At 39.9% G+C, this 24,000-nt stretch overlaps 1 protein-coding gene across 4 annotated transcripts; it reads right to left on the bottom strand.

The window, feature by feature from the left end:
• Nucleotides 1-132: 132 nt before the first annotated feature.
• Nucleotides 133-23,800, bottom strand: tecra (trans-2,3-enoyl-CoA reductase a). 4 transcript variants are annotated; one of them, XM_017701633.2, is made up of 12 exons: nt 23,720-23,800; nt 17,041-17,466; nt 16,264-16,315; nt 16,112-16,156; nt 14,402-14,505; nt 8,061-8,176; nt 7,015-7,120; nt 5,003-5,075; nt 4,853-4,896; nt 4,707-4,764; nt 4,541-4,629; nt 133-3,657 (listed from the first exon to the last, which is right to left on the bottom strand). In XM_017701633.2, the coding sequence occupies exons 2-12, from the start codon at nt 17,206-17,208 to the stop codon at nt 3,484-3,486; spliced, it is 1,029 nt and encodes a 342-aa protein (XP_017557122.1). In that variant the 5' UTR covers nt 17,209-17,466; nt 23,720-23,800; the 3' UTR covers nt 133-3,483. The 4 variants fall into 4 exon arrangements, with proteins under 4 accessions (XP_017557122.1, XP_017557123.1, XP_017557124.1 ...); XM_017701634.2 differs by having other exon boundaries at nt 17,041-17,091; nt 23,720-23,793; XM_017701635.2 differs by lacking the exon at nt 23,720-23,800 and having other exon boundaries at nt 17,041-17,189; nt 17,308-17,606.
• Between the last annotated feature and the right edge of the window lie 200 nt (nt 23,801-24,000).

The raw sequence follows: 24,000 nt of genomic DNA, 5'->3' as shown, positions 1-24,000 counted from the left end.
TCCAATCACTGGATCACAAAGTGAGTCCGTTTTTGTGCTTTTCCTACTCCAGTTTATCTGTCCTGGCACGCAAGGAGCTTATTATTGAGTTAATGGGGTGAGGTGTAAAAAAAAATCAGTATAATCAAATAATTCATGTGCAAATGGTTATATGGAATAGTTTGATGTGAAAAGTAGTGGTGGCAGGAACCAGACATAAGAGAACATTGGCATAGAGAGGTACATTTAGAGCGTTATAAGGCAAAATAGTCCAAAAAGAGAACTATTATTTTGTCTGTTTCTTCAGATTTACTGCTGTTTTACCATTATCATCATTACATATACAAGCTCAGAAGACATGTAGGTTCACTAGTGGTCAATAAAATGGCTGAGTTTCAGCTGCATGTATCACGCTCCTTGGTTCCTGTCAGTAAATTTCTCTACAGTGGACCTTTTCACATCAAATCACTCTGAATGTCTGTTTATATCCCAACAGTTTAAAGAAGAAGTGCTGAAAAATCTGTGCAATTACACTTTAAATACAGACCTCTAAGTAAATGACACTTTTGTAAATGAGCCCTGGGTCTTTTGTGTGTAGGAGAAAAATGAATGGGTTTTCAGAAATCACTCCTCTGTGGTTAATTGTTGAGTTTCAAAGCCTGTATATAGAAGTGGATAGTTCAGGTTCAGAAAGCAAAGATCCTCCCCAGGATTTGGTTTCCCTCTCTATTTGGCTCATACCTGCAACAGAGGACTCCTCAGACCCCTCAGAGCAGAGGAGCTCTCAAACCCCTCAGACCTCTCAAAGCAGAGGAGCTCTCAAACCCCTCAGACCTCTCAAAGCAGAGGAGCTCAAACCTGCAGCAGGGGACCCCTCAAACCCCTCAGAGCAGAGGAGCTCAAAGGTGTGAGCTAATTAGAGAAGCAAACAAAATCCTGGGGAGGATTTTTACTCTTCAGAACTGAATTTCCCACATCTGTCGGTGACTTGTGCTACGTGCGCGTTTCACCTGAATCACTGTTGTTTGAATTACACAGTCATTAAGTAGTCAAAGTGAGAATATTACTACACATATGGTGCTTGCAAGCTGAAACTTGTGTGCATTCAACTGACAGTCTCTCCAGAAAGCCCCACCCAAAGCTGCAAACTGTTAAATCTGTGGTTTTGTCAGTAAAAGGCTATAAACTGAAGAGTGCTATATAATAGTGTTGAAGCAGACTACAGTTTTATTAATAGCCTTGTTTTCACATAACATCACAATTCAAATTTTGACTACTTAATGACCTCTAATTCAGAGGACCCAGTGACATTTGAGGAAAACGTACACAGGACAAACTGCATTAGCTTGGGAAAATGAGTGTTTACCACAGGGTGCAGTAGGGGTGACTTTTTGGAACACCATTCATTTTTCTGATGGACAGAACTGCTTATGCGGGCATGTCGCCGACTGAAGACATGGCATGTAATTCCACTTGTTCCATTGCAGTGATGAAGAGATTTGGACTTTTATATGAGGACATTTCTACTTACCTCAGGATTAAACCTGCCTTTCTTCACTGATGCACTTGATATTTTGGTGGTTGTTTTAAAGGGAAATTTCACAGATTTTTTTTTCTTTCTGCATAAATCAGTTGTTGAGATGTAAACAGTCAATCACAGTGGTTTGATCTGAAATGGTTGATTGTAGAGAAACGTTCTGAACGATTTTTGCACAGTGGTGGGGGGACTGGAACCAGGGGTCACAAAGTCCAGTACAGGTTTCTCTTATGTAACGTTGAGAATGGTCAATAAAACAGTGATAAACCAGAAAGTGTAATTGTAACCATTTAGTGTAAACCTAACAGTGAGGGATTTTTAGAGGCATTAAACTTTTCAGACGTCTGGTTCCTATCACCACCACTGTGAACGATTCTGACTGTAAGTTTGTCTAGAAATCAAACCACCCTCAACGACTGTTTACATCTTAACTATTGAATTAGGCGAAAAGTTTGGAAAAACTGGTGGAATTGCCCTTTAGAATGCTCTGTGGTTCTGATGCGACCGTACATGGTCACGCAGAGTAGATTGTATCCAGTATTGGTTTATTAGCTCAGCTAAATTGTTTTCGGTTTGATTTGATTCCAGAAGCTTCCAATATTAAGATCATCAGAATTAAGGTGGCTACAAATGACAATCAATAAGCTACTTGTCATCTGGAGAAGAGCACAGGGCTGGAGAAAAGAGCTTACCAGCTCCACAGTCACTAAACACCAGTACCTTCCCTTGCTTACATAGCGAGGTGCAGAGACAATTACAATGTACTGTAAATGCACAGTCAGCTGGTACATCATTTTATATTTCATTCAGAAATATAAAATGAGGCAACTATACATGCATAATTAAGGCTTCTGTCTGTGATAGTCATTAAACCAGTATTCACATTACATCTGTGAGGTGCTTCTGTGAACCACGCTGTTGTTTTTTCAGGGGCAGGTAGTCTGGTCACTGAATTGTTCCAGTCATCCTAATTTCCCCTTCACTCTCGGAGCAGTCCTGGTCCTGGACATCTACCACTGTGAAGTGTTTAGCTCCAAGCCCAACCTACCAACACCTGATCCAGGTAATGAAGGCCTTTGGGGAAATCTGAGTATTAGAGGTGAATGTCATCTGAGCTGTCCAGGAAGGCAGGTCTCCTAGACCCTGACGGAGCACCCCTGACGTACCCCTGCTTTAGAGTGTTTGAAAACACGTTGTCTGAAGAAGAGGTACTGAAGCAATGGCCCATTGCCTAGTATTACAAGGGTGCTTTGGTTCAGTGGTTTTCTGGTATTTTTCTGTTACTGTCCATCCACAGAGCAACATGGAAGCCCATTCCTTACAGGTAGAGGAGAAAAAATAGTTTTCCCCTCTGTTTCTGGCAGCAATATGTCAAAAATATTGATGTATTTTTTCTTAAAATAATGACATATTCTCAACATTTTTTAAAGATATATTTTGAGAAAGTGATTATTTTGAGATACTAAGTCAATATTTTGAGAAAGCAAGTCATATTTTCAGATACTCAAGTCAATATTTTCAAAAAATAGGTCATTATTTTCAAGATACTATGACAATATTTTGAGAAACAAAGTCAATTTTGAGATGTTAAGCCAATATATTGAGAAAGCAAGTCAATATTGTTTTTTTTCCTCTATTAGGCTTCCATACAGCGCAAATATGGCTAATTAGGTTGAAAAAAGCTGGGGTTTCTGTTAACCCTTGGGGTGTTAGTTCTTTCCTAGAGAGAGATCCCATCACAAATGCTGCTCAGTTGCCAGTTTAAAGTGTGCACAGGGTGATATGAGCTCTCATGAGGTTGCATATGCAAAATTTGTCCTATTTATCCCAAAAAAGTGCCTAATCTAAGATTAGTTGCCGTTTATACAGTTATTCATCAATGGAGCCGAATCTGAATCAGAAGCCTTACTTTGAGGCACTTCACACAAACTGGCCCAGTATGGCAGTGTGTACGTAAGGGAGAGAGTCTACAGGACGAAGGGCAGGATGGGCGAGCGCAGTGTTGGGTATTCTTTAAACTCCCTCAGGTAGCTGCGGTGCTTGCCTTTGGCCCACATGGTCATCTGTATGAAGCCGACGATGGTGAAGAAGGCCACGGGGACGCACTGCGTCATCACGGTGAAGCCCAGCCAGGAGCCCACCTACAAGAGAAAATCACAGCCCTGAGGCTGGGTACACAGCACATTCACATACTGACATTCCACATTGTAGTGGATTAAATCTCATATGTGCTGACCAGCAGAGGGCAGCATTGCAATAAAAAGTTAAGCTTGGGTGTCAAACTGTGGTCACACTGCTGTACAACACATCTTGGCCATCACTGGCTCAGCAACATTCCTGGGTGACAAAACAATACTTTCCTAAGTTTTAAGACATCTGTATTGTGTAATATACGTATGTATTGTGTTTTCCATCAAACTCTCCTGCTGCTCTTCAATCCAGTCTTAACAGCAAAGGCTAAGCTTTGAACACTTGCTGTTCTGGTGCACTAGAAGGCAATGTGCACCTTTTACTCAGTAGATGGGAGAGAGAAGAAGTCTAGCTGTTCACTCACAACAGCACAAACCATCATGGAAAAGAGGTGATCAAATCTCAAGGTACATAACATATCATGAAATTACAATAAAATACAGAACTTATCATGCAGTAACTTGTTGGTGTTCCTTGATAATAATAATATTAATAATAATAATAATCATCATCATCATCATCATCATCCTGATCATCATCATCATAATAATCTTAAGTGTCCAGGTTATAGTATTTCAATCTACTGTGTTATTTCCGTATAACATGACCACAATTAGTAATATGTTTTTCTAATAATTAATATTGATTGAAAACACCTGGGGGTGACTTACATTAAAATTCAAAGGTTTTTCTTTCTCCTGTAAATGTATCATTTTGGCGATACAAGGTTTTGTTCAGACAGCATCAATTAATCATGCAATCTACATAATCCTCATATATAAACACCATATAAATACATATAAACACCATTCTTATATGATAAGCAGCTCTCACCTCGTATGTGTAATTGGGGCATGAAACGAGTGCAAAGATCCATGTGAAAGGATTCTTGGTTGGATATGGAATCTTCTTGGTCTTAGAACCTTGGACATAAAACAAACAGTGATATCTTGCAGCTTTTTGTGGCCTTTGATTGCAGGATGTAATTGTAGGAACTTACCAGGAGGCTTGAGATTGCGGAGAGTGATGTGAATGGAGAAGCTCCCCAGCTGGCAGAACTGTGATAAATCAAAGAAATACATGGCGGGAAAGACCAGTCAGTCTAAACGGAAAACAAAGGGAATCAGTAAGCAAAGCAATGCTCACCACAAAAATCCCAAGCGCTGTCTTCACTTGCTGCTCCCCGTAGTCTAAAAACACAGAGATTTGCGTCGTTTCACTGAGAACGTTGCAGAAATGGCCTTTGACTGGAAGCCAAAGAGGCCAGAATTAAACATATCAGGAATTCTTACTTACATGGTGGTGTGTAGAGTGGATGGTTTATGTAGTAGGCCATCCACACTGCAAAGCACCAGTAGTACAAACAGTTCTGAAAGAGAAACAGTCATAATTCAGGTATGTCGGCCTTTCTGCTCATTATACTAAGGCATTAGGTGGTTGAGTAGCAGAACTTTGGTTTTTGCTCTACATAACTCACCTGACACAACAGCTCCACCTCATAGACACCTGTAGCCCATTTGCAAATGCACATGTTAAGTTAGCCATCCCCTAGCCCTTCATCAGTGGTCGGTTTCTGACCACAGAGCTTTTTTTGGGGGGTGGTCGTGCACCCTCAACCTCAACAGTGACACTGATGTGTGTAAAAACCCAGCAACACTGCTGTGCCTGAAACACTCATACTACTATACACTCATACACACGTCTACTACCATGTCACTGTGCTGAGAATGATCTGCCACCCACACATCTGCTCAACAGCAGCCTTATGGTCAGACAATAACTAAGAATGAATGAGGTAGAGGAGGCAGATAAAAAGACTGCCAGATGGGCCACAGTCAGTAACTGGACTAGGACTAAGTCCAATACTAATTTCCACAGCAATGAAAAACCAATCGAAGTTGCACACACCACACAGAGTTATTCCTCTAGTTATCCACATTGGCAGCTCATATTTGTGATACACTGCACTGTTCTCACTATAAAGCCACACGAAAGTAAAATTCACATATTTGCAGCCTTTGTATCCTGTTTGTGTGCTTTCCCAGCTGTCACTGAAGTTTCCTTTTCTATATTAATGCATTTGTCCTTTATCTGTCTGTCTAGGGTTATGTCAATCTAGAGCTTTTTCATGTGTTGTGTGTATCTTAAGCCTTTGAAAATGAAAGTTTTATAGCCTACTTGATGTCTCACTCATCCTGACCTAGAAGCTTATGACAAGGCGCCACTCAGTCTCTCCTCCTGATCCCTGAGAATAAACTTATGAAGTTATGTTGTCTGTTTGAGGAAAAATAGATATTCAAATACAAATTGAGGGAAAGGTCCCTGTTTAGTTGCTTCACTCACACTGCCAAGCTATTCTTCACTAACTAGGGATGCAGCACTGGTCTGCCTCAGGGTGGCACTGTAGCAAATTGGTTCACTCGGTTGGTCCTTCATAGTCTGGCAATTGTAACAAACAACTCTAAACAACTTTACAGCATGACACAGCATATTTGTAAATCTGAACGCTTGCCCAGTTTCGCAAGAGGTTGGTTGAAAGAGTGAATTGATACTCATTTCTCAAACTAAAAACACAAAAGGAAATGTGTAAGATCTCACTTAATGTGTGGAAGACCCCATTAACAATGAGAAAAGAGCATTTCCAAAAGAGGAATTTGTTGCCAGTGAAGCGAGCATCAGCGCCGCTATGGCAAGTGAGTTAGCAGTCAGACAACGCTCGAGTAGCCAGCCAACATGGGACCCCCCAGATAGTAGGAGGTATTTCACGCACTGAATCTATCTCTGTAGATCACAGCAGGCTAAGGAAGAAAAAACAGTGGCAAAAGCAGTCATTTTACAAGCCGTTGGGATTAGCTGGCTAGTCCAGGCAGCTGTTAACGGCGAGAACCGTAATTGTTGACAGGGCTCAGGAAACGAATAAAGTGAAACACTGCCAACCTTGGGTGGGTCCAGTTAACCATCTCCTGTTTCCTTTCGTGCCCACTGATCCAGTGAAAGCAATGGTTTGAAAGTACGTTTTTGAATGTGATCATGTGATGCATTTGACTGGCTGTTTGCTGAAATTTATTCCATGAAGTTGAGACACTTGCAGTGATTGCAGTTGAGTGTCAAGGGAGTTGCAGGACACAATTCATGCACAATTTAGTTTCATGTAGGTTTCAAGCACCTAAAGATGCACCGTGTAAAGTTAGCCTAAGGCCTCCTGAGAAAACTGTTTAAAATCATTTAAACTTATTCATCTGGACAGTAACAGCATAACATCAGAATAAACACAAGCACACCTAAACACAATAAAAATGCTGCCACACCTTGAAAATGTTGCGCAGTGGCATGGTGCCCTGGCAGAAGCGATGGACAAACAGTGTTTCTAGGATCCTCTTCACGTAATGGAAGGAGTGACACAGGCATGCTAGGCTGGGGAGAATGAACAGAGGAGTGAACGAAAAGCTATCGCAGAAGAATGGAAGCATGCAGTTCTAAGAGGTCAGTTCAGAATAGCTTTATCCTTCAGAGAGCACAGTTCATACAGTACAGTTCCACTGACATTCAGAGAGATAATACACTCACCGGCCACTTTATTAGGTACACCTTGCTAGTAAAAGGTCGGACCCCCTTTTGCCTTCAGAACTGCTTTAATTCTTCATGGCACACTTTCAACAAGGTGTTAGAAACGTTCCTCAGAGATTTTGGTTGGTTATTTGAGTTACTGTTGCCTTTCTATCATCTCGAACCAGTCTGCCCATTCTCCTCTGACCTCTCACATCAACAAGACATTTTCGTCCACACAACTGACCGCTCACTGGATATTTTCTCTTTTTGGGACTCTCTGTAAAACCTAGAGATGGTTGTGCGTGAAAATCCCAGTAGATTAGCAGTTTCTGAAATACTCAGACCAGCCCGTCTGGCACCAACAAACACGCCACATTCAAAGTCCCTTAAATCCCCTTTCTTCCCCATTCTGATGCTCGGTTTGCACTTCAGTGAGTTGTCTTGACCACCTCTACATGCCTAAATGCATTGAGTTGCGGCCGTGTGATTGGCTGATTAGCTATTTGTGTTAACAAGCAATTGAACCTAATAAAGTGTACCTAATAAAGTGTCCGGTGAGTGTATATGCACAGTAAAATGCATCGGCTTTGTGACAGCAGTGATTTACACTCAAATTTCCTAATATAGGCATGAAAACACTACTTCAGAGCTTTATGATGTCATTTGGCATGATCACATGGTATGTTATCACTGTTTTGAGTGGCTGTTACTTTGAATGGGTTTAAATGTGTTAGTTTTAAATGGAGGTTTTACATTCACAGTTCCATTTAGTAGAGTGTCTGGATGAATTTGCTGGGATACTCACTGCACGACCCAGTGTTTGCTGGTTGTGAAGTCGTATTTGGGGGCGTAGATGAAAGGCACTCTGAAATAGAACATCAGATAGATGAAGAGCGGCCCAATGCACTCAGTGAGGAACACCTGGAGAGATGGAAAGAGATGAGAAAGGTATGGAAGCTTCTGCCACTGAGGAAAAAAATGTATACCTACTTAGTAAGTTATATCAGTGAGAAAGTTTCCCATAATTATGACTTAGTATCTCATAATTACTTTTTAGTATCTCATAATTATGACCTCCTATCATAATAATGACTTAGTATCACATTATTATGACTTAATATCTCTTAATCACTATTTAGTATCTCATAATTATGACCTCCTATCATAATAATGACTTAGTATCACATTATTATGACTTAATATCTCTTAATTACTATTTAGTATCTCATAATTATGACCTCCTATCATAATAATGACTTAGTATCACATTATTATGACTTAATATCTCTTAATTATGATTTAGTATCTGATAGTATATGATTTATTCTCGTGAAATGTGAAATATGTGAAGTCACTATGATGCTCTCACAAAACTCCGCCGGGACCCCTGAAGAGAACTTTCAGCCCTGCAGCCACAACCCCACTCAACCCCTATGTAATTCATTCTTTCTGAACAAGTCTTTTGGGTGAGCGAACTGAACTGATTCCTTACCTTGAAAGATTTGTAATGGTCAGCAAACTCACACTATTCTGTTATCTATGAAAATGAATAAGAGTATGATGTAGCTGCTGCTACTATTTTTAGCTCTACAACACACCTCTAAAATGTTTTGAGGCAAGACTGAAATGATTTAGACGTGTAGTTTGCACAGTGCTAACCTGATAACTACAAGCTTCCGCTGACTGTTAGTTACATTAGCCCAAAGAAGGAAACTTCTGACACCAAAAACTGATCAACTAAAGAGAGCAAGAAGGGGAATGTAGGGATTTACCATCACTTTAAGGGCATCAAATGTATTTTACATGCCACGTACATTAACATACAGTCAACAAAGTGCTATTGGACAAGTTTTGCTATGTAGTCTAATCGGTGGTTGGATAGAAACAGTTTCAAACTGTAGCTAGCAGAACTGTTTAGTCAGTCTGTTATAGCAGTCCATTATGTTTACTTGCTATCCATTGTTTCTGAAATACTGAATATCCATTGTCCACTGGTCCTGTACCTGTCCAGAATCAGGAAACGTGCAGACAGCGGCCTTGTCCCAAATGGTGCACTAAGCCCTGCAGTCCTACTCAAAGCTCTCACTGATGCCAACAGTGTACGGCCAGAGAGGGCAAGAGACCTTTGGGGTGCCAAGTTTAGAAGTGGACATTTGAGATTGGCTATATAAGTGTTGTAGCCAGCTAAATGATGATATCAGTCTTCCTTGTTTTGTTTTTTTTATTTTTGAATGAGCTAATATGCTCAAATACAGTGGATGAGTATAGATTACAAGCACAAACTTAAATTAATCTGAATGCTCTTCTCCACCATGTTGGTCAGGTGGCTATAAACAAACCCCTCCACTCTGCATGACATTCGCCTGCATCTTAAGGGATTTCATCAATGCTGAATCTGCATTGCCAGGGTCGTCACCAAAGGCCAAAGTAAGAGCACATAGAGAGCAACTCTCCAGAGTGTGAAATGGGACACCCAATGACAAGGGGGACACGGGCCAGGGACTCTACTCTAACGGGGGGCTGGATGAACTGCAGGATGTTGCTTTTTTTTTCCAAGTCTGAACTTTAACTATAAGTGATACTTTTTTTTGATCCCACAACCGGGGAAATTCCACCTCCGCATTTAACCAATCCGTGAAGTGAAACACCACATACACACTCAGTCATGGACTTTCGGCACAGGGCCAGATCCCTAACCTCCAGCCCACGACTGCCCCCACTTTATATGACATAAAGTCATTTGCGTATAAACATAGTCAATGTTTATTAGCAATTTATTAGCAATTAGCAGTTTGTCACCACAAACCACAACTATTACTAGTACCACTAATAATAAAGCAATTATAATTAAAATAAAACTACCACTACTTATACTACTACTACTATTAATACTACTACTACTACTACTACTACTACTACTACTAATAATAATAATAATAATAATAATAATACTAGTATACATTCATAGCAGTTAATAAATATTTTGTGTTTAATTAAATTGATTAAACTTAAGTAGTTGTGGGTAAAGTGTTGGCAAAATACTCAAATTTGTGTTTTCATTGGATTTGTTTGATAATTCCATTAATTTCCTCATTCTGACACAGTGTCTACCACATTTCATGAATGAAGGTAGATTTAACAAACTATTGGTCTAAATTGCAACGATAGCTAAGCTGGTCACATTTAAATGACAGCCACGCCTGTTTAGTGTGCAGTGTTCACGGTGCTTCAGATTTTGAATGATTCGTCTTGTATGCAGCTGTATGCTTTTGCTATTTAGCAAGAAGCTTGAGTCTTTTTACAATGTAAGCATCATTATATTGCTTTTGTTAGGTATCCAGCCACAAACAAATCTACTCATCAGACGAATATATTTACATTACAAAAATGCAGGCTGGATGTGATGTGCCAAATGAAGCTGTCTGGTGTTTGAGACTCTTGTCCTCGCAGGCACATGTTACTTTGTGAGATGGCTGTCAATGTTTATGCATGATAGAATTCAAGTATGGGTGCCTGCTTTGTATGGTGAGCTACCTTGTCACTGGACCCAGATCCACTGCATGTGCCAATAAAACCTGATTCTGACTCTGATTAAATGAATCATTTCAGTGATCCCCATCAAAAGATTCACATCTTTGAAAAGAACCGCAATGCCCAACACTACACCCCACAAAACAGACTTCAGGGCCTGCAGTAGTGCCCCTACATAGGACACACAGGGACAGGCAGTAAGTGAGCAGGAGGTTAAGGGGATCAACACCTGGTGGGAAAACGGGGTCATGGAGATTAGATGTACTCAGAAAGAGGATATGTTGCTAGAGGACGGCAAATCTTCTGTACAGTAAAAACTCCCATACATACACTGTTAAGCTCAGTGGTCTAGGTCCCTCTTGGTGTGTATATGCTTTGAAACACCTTTTCTTACATTTTGTTTAATTGTAATTTAATTAATTAATTTCATTAATTTAATTCATTTAAATTTAATTTCATTAATTAAAATGGTAAACTCTTTTTTGCCATTTGTCAGACAGAAGGGCAGTCTCAAACCTGTCATAAATCACATGTAAGTGTAACGCATTACGTTGCTACACTATATTGCCAAAAGCATTCGCTCATCTACCTTCACACGGATATGAACTTGTGTGACATCCCATTCTTAATCCATAGGGTTTACTATGATGTCAACCCAACCTTTGCAGCTGTAACAGCTTCAACTCTTCTGGGAAGGCTTTCCACAAGGTTTAAGAGTGTGTTTATGGGAATTTCTGATCATTCTTCCAGAAGTGCATTTGTGAGGTCAGACACTGATGTTGGATGAGAAGGCCTGGCTCCCAGTCTCGGCTCGGATTCATCCCAAAGGTGTTCTATCAGGTTGAGGTCAGGACTCTGTGCAGACCAGTCAAGTTCTTCCACATCAAACTCACTCATCCATGTCTTTATGGACCTTGCTTTGTGCCCTGGTGTGCAGTCAGGTGTTTGAACAGGAAGGGGCCGTCGCCAAACTATTCTCACAAAGTTGGGAGCATGAAATTGTCCAAAATCTCTCGGTGCTGAAGTATTAAGAGTTCCTTTCACTGGAACTAAGGGGCCGAGCCCAACTCCTGAAAAACAACCCCACATCATGATCCTCCTCCACCAAACTTTAGACTTGGCACAATGCAGTCAGACAAGTACCGTTCTCCTGGCAACCAAACCCAGACTTGTCCATCAGATTGCTAGATGGAGAAGCGTGATTCATCAGTCCAGAGAACACGTCTCCACTGCTTTTCCAGTGTCCAGAGTCCAGCGGCGGCGCTTTACACCACTGCATTCGATGCTTTGCATTGCGCTCGGTGATGTAAGGCTTGGATACAGCTGCTCGACCATGAAAACCCATTCCATGAAGCTCTCTATGCTGTTCCTGAGCTGATCTGAAGGCCACATGAAGTTTAGAGGTCTGTGGTGATTGACTCTGCAGAAAGTTGGTGACTTCTGCGCACTATGTGCCTCAGCATCCGCTGACCCCGCTCTGTCATTTTAAGTTCTTGTCATTCCCAATCACTTCAACTTTGTTATAATCCCACTGACAGTTGACTGTGGAATATTTAGTAGTGAGGAAATTTCACGACTGGACTGGGTTGCACAGGTGGTGTCCAATCACAGTACCACGCTGGAATTCACTGAGCTCCTGAGAGCGACTCATTCTTTTACAAATGTCTGTAGAAGCAGTCTACAGGCCTAGGTGCTTGGTTTTATACACCTGTGGCCATGGACGTTATTGGAACACCTGCATTCAATGATTTGGAATGGGTGACTGAATACTTTTGGCAATGTAGTGTATATTCATACAAGCAGTATTGGGCAATAGTCTCAGGCAGCAAAGAATTTGAAACTGTCTCATCAGTAATTTTGTTTTTGGCACTCAAAACACTATATAACATTAGAATAAATGCAAATAACCTTAAATTCAGTAAAACATAGTGAGACTGGCTTGTTTTCAGTAAAGTTGTAATATGTTGGTTAGAATGAGTGCCATTAGAAGAGCACTGTTTTGGTTCCTGACATATCACTGCACTCCAGCCATTACAGGGATTTGTTAAATTCCATAATTTAACTTAATTGCAGTACAGAAACTATGTATTGGATGTTTCAGTCTTGTTAGGCCAGATATGATCTCATAACAAGAATTTACTTTTGGTGCTGGATTGGAAACAAGACCCACTCCACTCTAAAACCCAGCAACGTCCTCTAGTCTGTGCTTTTAAGCGAGATGGAGAAACACTGATGTTATCTAATGGAACTGTACTTTATTTCTTACTAATTGTCCCTTGTAAATGGTAATGTTTATTTTATGGCATGTAATCTGTTCTCTGCATCCGTGACACATATCTTTATGCTTAAAGACCCAGGGAAGCTAAGTCTGTGTATTCTGTCTAACTAGGTTAATCTTCTTCTTGCAGGTAAACAGTAGACATGTACTAAATATACCCTTTGACCAATATGGCCAATAACTGACCGATATATTTCAGCATATTTAATTCTTGTCAGCATAAACTGAGCGGTCCTTGGGTAATCTTGGGTAATGCATCCGTAAGCATTCCCCTGACCAATCACAAGGCTGATGTCTCTTGCCCCTCCCACACGAAACAGTTTCAGAGTCAGAGAAACTTAGCAAGCTAAAGCTAACCCAGCAAAAGCAAAGTTAGCAAATTAGACCACATGTCTGTTGCTGTCTGTCGCCCTTTAATTCGTTTATCCACATGCCAAAGTTGTTTGTATGTCCGTTTCATCATTCGTTGCTGCGTCATTCTGTTTGCTCATCTGTCCGTCCGGCTGTGTGACCATCTGTTCGTCCATGACATTTTTCGTCCAGTTACCATCACATAAAAACCGGATAACAACTTGATTTTCTGTATGAGGGGTCGAGCAGGCTATGAGCCTTTGACAGAGAGCTGTCAATCCAGCTGCTCTTTAGCCACGCCCACACAGTTCTCCCATAGGTCTCATCAGTGTTTTTAAGCCATGTTTTATTATATTTTATCTTATATTTTTCATTCGAGCTTTGCTTGATGTTTATTATAAAACTCAACTTTAGTATCACAAACCTTTTATATATGTATATTACTATAGTATCTGCGTTCCCTGGGATGTTAATAGGAGTTTCTGGGGGGCTTTTCGGCCCTGCTAACTTACCATCCATGAGCTAATGACAGGCTTGTTGTCCATTAGACAATTTTGACCATCTCACCATTGCCCCCTACTTTGAGCTCCATCTTAACAAAGCATTGGATTGGTGTAGAAATTCCACTCTCAGATTGTTCCCACTTGTAAAAAGTCACTTTCCCACCCACAATTAGCCCAAAATTTCCTATGGCTGTCCCCAGACGTTCTCATTACGAGGTCATGTCTGGCCCATTAGACTAGAAATGGTTTAGCTAACTCACTCACATACATTTGCACAGTAATCTAGTGAATATCCTTAAATGATTAATACAGATACATACATATGTATTAAGTTATTATTATATAATAATAATAGCGTATAACCATGCTGCTTGGTGAACCAGTCTCATTTCCACCAGTTAGAGTAAGTAGGGTTTCAGATTGTGGGTGTATGCATGACTGTCTGTGTGTTTTTAGGGTCAAGTGTTTCTGTGCTCCACTCACGGTTCTCCAGCTGATCTGTGATCCCAGGTCTCTGAAGTAGAAAGTTGCTGTGGTTCCCACTGGAAGCTGGTGGAGCACGTCTTCATCTTTCAAGGGTTTTCCCTCTGAAATCACACAGTGAAATAAAGCACCACTAACGCGGCTCTATAACACAGACACAGTTTCCACTTTTCACAATTCAGTTTTGTCACTGCACTTTCACAGTTAGCCAGAAGAACACTGCATTTAAATATGCTTACTGCATTTCACGGAAGTACTTTATTAGATTTGACTGTAGATCTGAATACTGTACCAATCAAATACTGTATAGCATGCCTGTTCTGGTTGCTACCTCAGTGACTGCTATGCTCATATATACTAGGCTATCTGCTAATCTGCATAGTATGTTACATCCTCCTTTGCAGTCCACATACTCTCAGTACCGTGTACTGCCTGTGTTCTGTTTGGTATTTATTTGTCTTTCGTTTATATATTGTACTGTGTTGTCTGCACTGTGTTTATTGTATTGTCTTGCACTTGTGTTCCTGTGTTGGTCCTGGAGGAATGTTGTTTTGTCTCACTGTGTACTTGTTTACAGCTGATATGACATTAAGGCTAACCTGGCTTGTCAAAAAAAAGTTGTGGGGAAATCTTTAAATAATGCAGGTCAAGTATTACTGCTGTCATAATCAGGATATATCCACAAATAAATATATATCCACAGTACTACATCACTGCTAAATAGAGAGCCCATAGTTACACTGCACCCATTTCCATTGCTGTACAACAGCCAGCATTTCTGTTTTATACTAAAACCATTTTCAGGGTTAGAAAGAAAGTTATCTGTTTCCATGGTTACACTACACTTATTTCCATCGTTACACTGCACCTATTTCTGTGGTTATGCTACACCCACTTCCATAGTTCTGCTACGTCTGTTTCCATGGTTACACTACACTCATTTTCATGGTTATGTCAAGTCTGTTTCCATGGTCACAGTACACTCATTTCCATGGTCACACTGCACCTATTTCCATGGTTAGGCTACACCCATTTTTCTGGTTATGCTACACTAATTTCCATGGTTACAATGCATCCATTTCCATAGTTACACTAAGCCCATTTCCATGGTTACACTGCATTTCCATAGTTACACAACAGCCATTTCCAGTTTTATACTACACCCATTTAATGATTATTCTACACCCAGTTCCATGGTTACGCTTAAATCTTTCTCATGGTTAAATCTGTTTCACTGTAACACTATACCTATTTCTAAAGGTACACTGCTACACCCATTTTCAAAGCAATACTCTAAGCCAATTTCCATGATTACACCATATCAAATTCCACCTTTAAACTGCCCCCATTTCCATGGTTACACTATACTAATGTCCGTGGTGACACTACACAGAGTACACAGAGTAGTAAAATGAGCTGACTTAGTTAGCTGACGTTAGCAGATTGTTGCCATACCAAACTCGGTCTGTGCTTCAAGCTCCTATTACTAAAGTCATAAAACACCTACATTAAGAATGATTCTATACGTATATGAGATTGTGTCAACAATACAGTGTGACAAACAGCCCTACACAGATAATGTGCAACTTCATGATCCCCCCTCCTGCACTTCTGAAACTAAAACTGCCCCCTTGTACTCAGCTCCTTATAAACCAGCGCAACACATGAGGACATATTCACAAGCAGCACTAAGAAACAGGATCCACTCACTGGGGTCCAGGCACAGCGACTGTCTGGCAGGATACCAACGCTGATCTGGAGAAACAGAGAGAACATGGAATAGAATGTAACACAGACACACTGCCAAGCAGCTTAGCATCGTCACAAAAGGTTTTCAATTCCAACTCAGAGAAGTCACTTGCTTGATTTGTGGAACATAGACTTTATGTCCAAAATGGTGGCAGAAGGTTCAACCTGCAAAGAGAGCGTAATGTTTACAGATAGTCCCAGTACTGTGCAGAACTCAAAGACCACCCTTCATTCATACAGTGTCCACTCTTTACCACAGCGTCCACTCTCTTAGTGAGGCTTGCTGTCAATTTTTTCTAAGAAATCTAAGGAGATACTTTTCCACACCTCCAAAGTTCAGTCTTAGTCCATAAAACCAAATTCTCTTCATTTTCGTCCTTGTCTTGACAGGTACACATCCTTAGACTCATAGTGCTGAGTTGACTTCTCACAGTGGAAGGATGGACAGTAACACCAGTGGAACTTCAAACTTTAGGTTTGAAAAATCTTGTTTTTTCATATTTACCATTAACTTTCCCCATTTCTGTGCAACTGAACTATGCTATGTCTAATATTTTCCAGAAGTATCTCCTGAAAAAGGGTGGACTCATGGTACTGTAGATTGTATGTCCAATATGGATCAAATACTAATGTTTTTGTAACAAATATAGTCCATGTATACCAACTATATAAGCCCTCATGACCACCTGTTCAGTCTCAGGTGCACCACATCAGGTGTGATCACATCAGTCGAAATACACATTTTTGGGAAAAAACTGATTTGGAGATTTGGATTTCAGTCCCTTTCTAGAAGTGCCAAGTAAACGTCTAACAATACTTAACAATAAACTTACACTTTAAAAGCTCACGCAAGACACTGACACACTGGAATGCATGGCCATGCACAGTACCTTGTCCAGCAGCAGCAGTTTCTCCTTGTTTTTGGCGTCCAGGATCTCCACCTCAAAGTAAACAATTCGTTTAGCCTTTTTGGGCACTTTGGACCTGCTTTTAGCCGGGGCAGGTGCTGGAGAGGCGTCAGCCTTGCCCCCCTTTGCCTCTAAAGCCAAAACATCCATTACTGCCCCTCAAAAATAACTCTAGAAGTCCACACTGCAGGTGGCTGCAAGTTTAAACCAGAACCCTTCCAAACTGTATCTCTGTTGTGGCCTTCTTACACTGGAAGGTTTTGGAGCTCTCCCTGATTTTTCTCTCGAGGCCTCTGTCTTCCCCTTTCAGTCCAGGCAGGTGTGTTAAGTCGAACGTCCGGCCATGAAGTGAACGGAAAATGTCTCCTGCCCCCTTACACTTGGGGGGCTGCTTGCTCTCTCCAGTGCCTGTGGGTCCACCAGAAAACCTCTGAAGGTGAAACTTGAGAGCACCAAGGCATAATCTATGACATGATTTTCACTTGGCTAAATATACAACCCCCCTGCTTCTCTGCACTTCTGCAAGCCCGGACACCCTGCAGATCCCAGAGCAGTCCAGCAGAAGTGGCCCTCATGACTCTCCTGCTCAGAGACTAGTCTTTGGGCCAGAGAGAGAGAGAGAGAGCTGGCCGCATACCAAAGTAGCACAGGACGTTTCTCCACCAGCCTGCTAATGTCACTTGATCTGTATCATTCTACCACTGGACTTGAGTGAATACTGTAGATTGACTCAAGTAATAAAACAGCACAAGCCATTTGCTTGTAAACGATCTACATTCTACACTGTTCTTGCAGTTTCCTTCTTGCCCTGAGCTCCACTTACAATATTTGGCTGGTTTTATGTACTAAATATAATAATTCATTTGTAGAATTCCCTTAGAATTAAACAGACCGCTTTTGTTATTATGCCATTAAAACATGTTGTTGAGCTCTGTGCAGATTGGTTGCCCTGTGTTGCGCCTCGTTCAAAAACCAGTCCAGGCCGAAACACTCCTTATAACTTCTGTGTGAGTGGGTGGAGCTAAACTGCTGTGGGCTGAACTTATATGTAAATGTGTTGTTTTTTGTCATAAAAACAATGAATTTCAAATGGTCTGACTTTGCTTCATTATTTTGGTTGCATTGACGCAGGAGTGAACGGTATCTTTTTAAACTTTTAACAGTCATTACATACAACATCAAACTTAAAAAAATTAGCATAATTCAGTTATTATTTATAACATGAGTACAAACGCTGGGGTCCAGTATAAAATTGCTTTGGCTAAACCCAAAAATTTAGCCCTCGCTACATCTGCTGTAAACATTTCTACTTTTCTCTTACAGAGACACCATCTAAAGCAAGATTTCCTGGTTTCATGCCTTAAAATCTCAGGCTTATTATTAAACAACTACAGGAACTTCAGTGCAAATTGATTGAGCTATTCTTAGGTTATAAAAGTGTGTAATAAAACCTTGGGCCTAGAATATGATGATGTATCTTGATGGTGGAAGTACAAGACTATAGGCGCTTTGGGGTGGATACTTTGGGGTGGGCTGTTTGATTTTTTTCATTAGTTGGCTGAATCATTCAATTAATGAAGAAAAAGGTTAAACGACCAATGGAGCTTTGTGCTTAACACTAGATCAGCCACTAGGTTGCAGTCAGGATTGGATGAGCATTGCAGTGCTTCCCAGTGATTGCATAACACATACTGTGTATTGTAGTGAAAGAACAGCAAAATACACAAATACACACATTCTATCAAACTACTGGGGCTTAAGGGTGCAATGCACTACTGCAAAATATTACATAACAAATAATGTATTCCATGTTCATTTTAAGGGGAATGAAAGTGGATAAATGAAAAATGAAAGGAACTATGACAAAGTCTTTCTAAATGATAATTAATACACACACACACACACACACACACACACACACACATATATATATATATATATATATATATATATAGTATCTGTACATTTTAAATGAAATGTAATGAATTTTTAGGAATGAATTTAATGAATTTTCATTCATATTTATGCAGAAAATGTCAGGTGGCGTAACCACACATTAATTAAAATATTATATTTTAGCTATTTACCACTACTGAAAACATGGATAAACAAGTCTTTGTATTTGGACACGTGTAGACCATTTTTCCCGGAATTCAATGTTATATTTCTGTTTCTCTAATAAATTATTATTATAACCCATTTCCATGTTTATCTAAGCTTGACTCAAAAATAACAGTTTCTTTACCATTTTCTTGAACATGGGGTCTTCTTCATGATGCAGGAGTCTACCCACTCTTTTTTAAAGGTATGTCAGAATACAAGTCTTTTGTTCTCGCTTGTGCTGCGTGTCACTTTAAGGAATCAGAATTAAAAGAAAAGGTTTCTGTAACTGGTTAATTATTTTTAAAGTTGCCCTATTTTTAAATATGTTATGATTTGAAAGAAAGGTTTCACAGTTTCATAAGATCAAACCCAACTATTTCATTTAGAATTCTTTATAACTAAATTACATTTTTAATAGTTGACTTACTCTGCATATATGGTTGGATGGTTGCACCAGCTGAGATTTTTGACTTTAGGAGGCCTGAATGAATTTTGATAAAGGAGGTAATAGTTTATAGGGAAATATTATGAACAGAAATGCTCTTGATATCACTGACCCATATAAAATCCTGCTCCTTGGTTTCCTTGAGTGCATGTTGTTCAAGATATTATGTTATGTCGGAAATATGCCCAGTTTATACCTATGAAACCCCAGGCTTATTCCATGCAAATTCTACATAAACTGCATTATTCTTAGGTTACAAAATTGTGTAGTAAATATCAGGTTAAAATTGTTTTTTAAAAATAAAATCAAAACAGATCTTTTAATATCCCGTTGTGAAACATACAACTGATTTCCAGTTACATTATGGTTGGCATCAAATACTGTCCTGTTTATTCAGATTTGATTTACCTTTTGGCTCCAACAAGTCAGATTTTCTCACTTTAAAGAAAAGCACTGTTTGAAATGTCCTTGCTCTGGTAGGAGTAATGATCCTTCAAAATCATTGTATTTCCTGATCCATTGCCACTCTCCGCTGGGTCCTAGGGTCCTACCCACCTACACTGGGATCATATGAAGGGTTTAGAGTATTTTTGGCATGTTACTGCTCATCGGTTACACGTCCTCTAGCATGCAAAGCTTCTGATGGGGCAGTGCAGCCACACTGCTGCACCCTCCAGTTTACCCACAACCACGTCAGCAATTTAACCTGGTATTCTGCAAACACTTCACTCAGAGTGGTCTCCCAGGGGTCTTTGACATTAAGGCCAATATTAGTACAGTATAATTCTAATTTATAGTTGTCCATCAGTGTCGAGCAGATAAAGCAAACACAGCAATAGGCAAAGTGCCCCGATTAATCCAGTTTATTTAGAGCAGCTGTTTAGCTTTACATCAGCTGTTGTCAGGCCTTGAAGGACCTGCAATAGTGCAAAACAGTGCACAGGCTCAGTTACGAGTATTTACACCTAAATTTAAAATTAAACCATCGAGTATCATTTAGACTTTTGGCTTAAACCCTCCAGTGCAAAGGGTGAACTAAATTACATAGATGTCAAATGTCAGCACTGACCAAAATGACATTTTATTGACTAACTTTGCCTAGCTGTCCTAATAGTGGCGTAACTATGGGCACCCAAAATATATAAATGACTTTCAATCAATAATAAAATTACAATATCATTTGCTTGTTATGTCTCAAACAGGTGGATGTTCTTAAAGCATGATGCTAGCATTTAACGTTAACTTAAATGCTTTTATTGACTACCTGTCCAACTATTTCTTTTGATTACAATCAAAGCAGGGGATCCTGGTGGGGTGGGGTGGGGGGTGGCAGGGTGGTCTGGGATCCTCTAAGTAACCTTTGGTGCCCCTTGAAAGTCCCTGAAAATAAGCCTACTATGAAGTTATGCTGTTCGTTAGGGAAAAGTAGACACATTAAAATACAAATTCAGGGAAAGGTCATTGTTTAGCTGTACCTACACTCAGCAAGCATTGGTCTCTGGTACTCTCAACTCACTAGACATGCACTGATTTGCCTCAGGGTGGTGCTGCAGCAAACTGGTTCATTCAGTTGGGCCTTCATGGCCTACCAACTGTAACTATGGCTAGGATACATCTGAAAAACTTTACAATATGTCATAGTAAATGTGTAAATCTGGAAACTTGTCCAATTTCGCAAAAGTGGTGGAAAGAGTGCTCATTTTTGCTCATTTCTCAAGCTGAAGACACAAGACGGTCAGTTTGTGTAAGACCACATTACGAAAAGTAAAACAGAGCATTTCTGGAAAAGGAATTGGTAAAACAAATATTTTGTTGCTATTTACTGCGATCAACAGTGCTACTATAATGAGTGAGCTAGCAGCCAATCAGCGCTGGAGTAGCCAGCCAACACGTTCCAAGTAATCCCAAACACATTCAGTGATGTTGATGTCTGGAGTCTGGAGTGGACTGTCCATTGTTCTGAAAATACCAGCAGCATCTTTGATTCTTGCTTGATTTGCACATTTTCCTCTTTTTTGTCTATGTCCTTTTCTCAGTAAGAGCTTCTTGACAGCTACACATCCTTTCAGACTCATAGTGCTAAGTCGTCTCAGTGGAAGGATGGACAGAAACACCTGTGAATTTTTTCAGATCTGAACCAACGGTGGAGATTTTGTCCTCTCTCTCAAAGATGAAAGCTCATTTTTCTTTGACATTGTCCTTCCTTCTGCAAGTAGATTATCTTATATCTAATCTTCTCAGAAATATCTCCTGAAAAATGAATAACTTGTATTTGAACAAGAGCCATTCTGTGTGACATCTTTTTGATACATGAATCATGATGATCTTATAAGATTGTTGAATGCTAAAAAATGAATGTATTACATTGCAGGCTGTGAAGGATCTGTTCGAGAAAAGTTACCCTGGATAAGATGTGCTCTGAATAAGATGGAGACAAATAGATATGAGGGCTGTCTGTGCAGTGTTGATGTGAGTGAACTGGTGAGGTAAGCTGTTAAGAAATTGGATCGTTCTCTGAGTCATGGATGTACAATTGTGTCAGTATCTATATTAGTGGCTTAAGTGAGATCCCCCCCACCCCACCTCCCCTCAACCCTGGCACCACCACCATGACCATGGGGTTTTAAGTCAACGGTCTGGAAAGCGTGTCTAACCTAGGAACAGTTGCTTAAAAGTGGGCAAAGCATGATACGTCATTTTCCACTTTTAAATTCCCACACGTCGGAAACATGACTGTCCTACTAATGTGCAAAGGCAAACATCTGAATGGAATATGTGAATGAAATGCTGGCACTACAGAACGTGAATTAGCTTCAGTTCAGTACTTTCTGTCGTTTTATTACTTGGTTTCCAAAGTTTCAGAAAATATAATGACATAAACTAGCATGCAAACTTTAGGATCACTGTTGCAGATAAGTGTATACAATGATTCTATAATGATGCTGCCACTCTACAACTTTCACAGATTTCAACTAATCAGTAGTACAGCTGTAAAATGGGAAAAACTGTGTCCAGGATTATGAACAGAGCAATAGAGGTACTTTTTTATACTTAATAGTATGAATGAATACAACATTGGCACACAATTTAGTGAATCAATCAAATTTGGCATATATTTAACTAAGTACCTCTTTACAACTCATTGTTTTCAAGCTGAAAAGTATGAGGTGAAATAAATTGGCTAGACTAGAAACATTAGCTGTTTATCTCAAAGAGTTTAGATGTTAACTACCTAGGCTTGCGTGTCGGCTAAAGGGCTGCTTACAGAGGAATATGCCAATAACCGAGTGAAATATACTAATAGTTGAATAAAATATGCTAATAACCAAGTAAAATATGCTGAGTGAAATATGCCAATGACTGTGAAAAATCCTAATAACTGAGTGAAATATGCCAGTAACTCAGTCGAATCTGCCCATGGTTAAGCAAAATATCCATTTGTAAACTACGTGGTCTGAATTATTTAGTTCTACATTAATCAAAAGAATAAGCACTTAAGCACACAGGCTAGGAAAAGGTCTGTTCATGTTAGGATATCCAAATCATGTGTCCACTCTTTGGGAGTTTGTATGGATCCATACTCTCAATAAGGCTAATGTTATCCATGTTCTCACTGTAGATGATTCAAAAGTGACTGAGACACTGAGAGTAAAGCTATGCTAAAATTAATAGCTTCAGAAAGTGCTTGATTGAGACAGGTGCCTGTTTAGAATTTAGAATACAAACTTGAAATATATAAAAAAACACATCTTGAAATCCCTTCTGGTGTCTAGCTTATTTCATTCTACATGGTAAGTTATTACTAAATAAAATAACAAAATGTGACAAGTGGTTGAAAACTTTTTCCCAACCAAATGTCTGTCTGCTGTTTCTGTAGAATATGGTCAGTTACACAGACAGTAACTTTAACATGTTTTCATGTACTGAACTAAAACGGTTCAACTTGATCCTGGTGGAGGCTTCAGCACCTGCCCATTGGCCTCTATTATAAGGGCATTTTGAGTCAGCAGGTTTTCTGTTTTTAAATCATGGCAAACTTATACTACAGACACATAAGACAGACAGTAGGCCAAAAAAACAGTGTAATATTCCTTTAAAAGAACCAGGCCTTACCTCACATTGCCTCATTGTGCTGGAAAGGTTAGTTCCTCAATGTATATTCAGCTTCAGATGTGTCTTCTCTAAACTCAGCGGATGGAAAGAGCACAACTTCACTGTGGATACTTGACCCCTCTCATGTGTGACCTCAGACTGACCATGATTTGCTGACCATGCATCTGCAAACTAAGCTTAGAAATCTGTCTATTTATTTTTGTCTATTAGATGCTAGAACACAGCGTAGTGATGACTGTTGCACCTGTCCAAGCATGACATGAAAAGAATTTCACACCGTT

Source organism: Pygocentrus nattereri, chromosome 1 (assembly GCF_015220715.1).
Source record: "Pygocentrus nattereri isolate fPygNat1 chromosome 1, fPygNat1.pri, whole genome shotgun sequence".
Classification (NCBI taxonomy): Eukaryota; Metazoa; Chordata; class Actinopteri; order Characiformes; family Serrasalmidae; genus Pygocentrus; species Pygocentrus nattereri.
The sequence above is the reverse complement of the archived record's forward strand: the minus strand, read 5'-3'. Positions and strand labels throughout refer to the sequence as shown.

Excerpts from the sequence above, each read along its gene's own strand:
- tecra (XM_017701633.2), bottom strand. The coding sequence starts at position 17,208 with ATGGATGTTTTGGCTTTAGAGGCAAAGGGGGGCAAGGCTGACGCCTCT. Across the intron at positions 16,157-16,263 it reads GTCTATGTTCCACAAATCAA|ATCAGCGTTGGTATCCTGCC; the intron begins GCAAGTGACTTC and ends CTGTTTCTCCAG. Across the intron at positions 8,177-14,401 it reads CACAGATCAGCTGGAGAACC|GTGTTCCTCACTGAGTGCAT; the intron begins GTGAGTGGAGCA and ends CCATCTCTCCAG.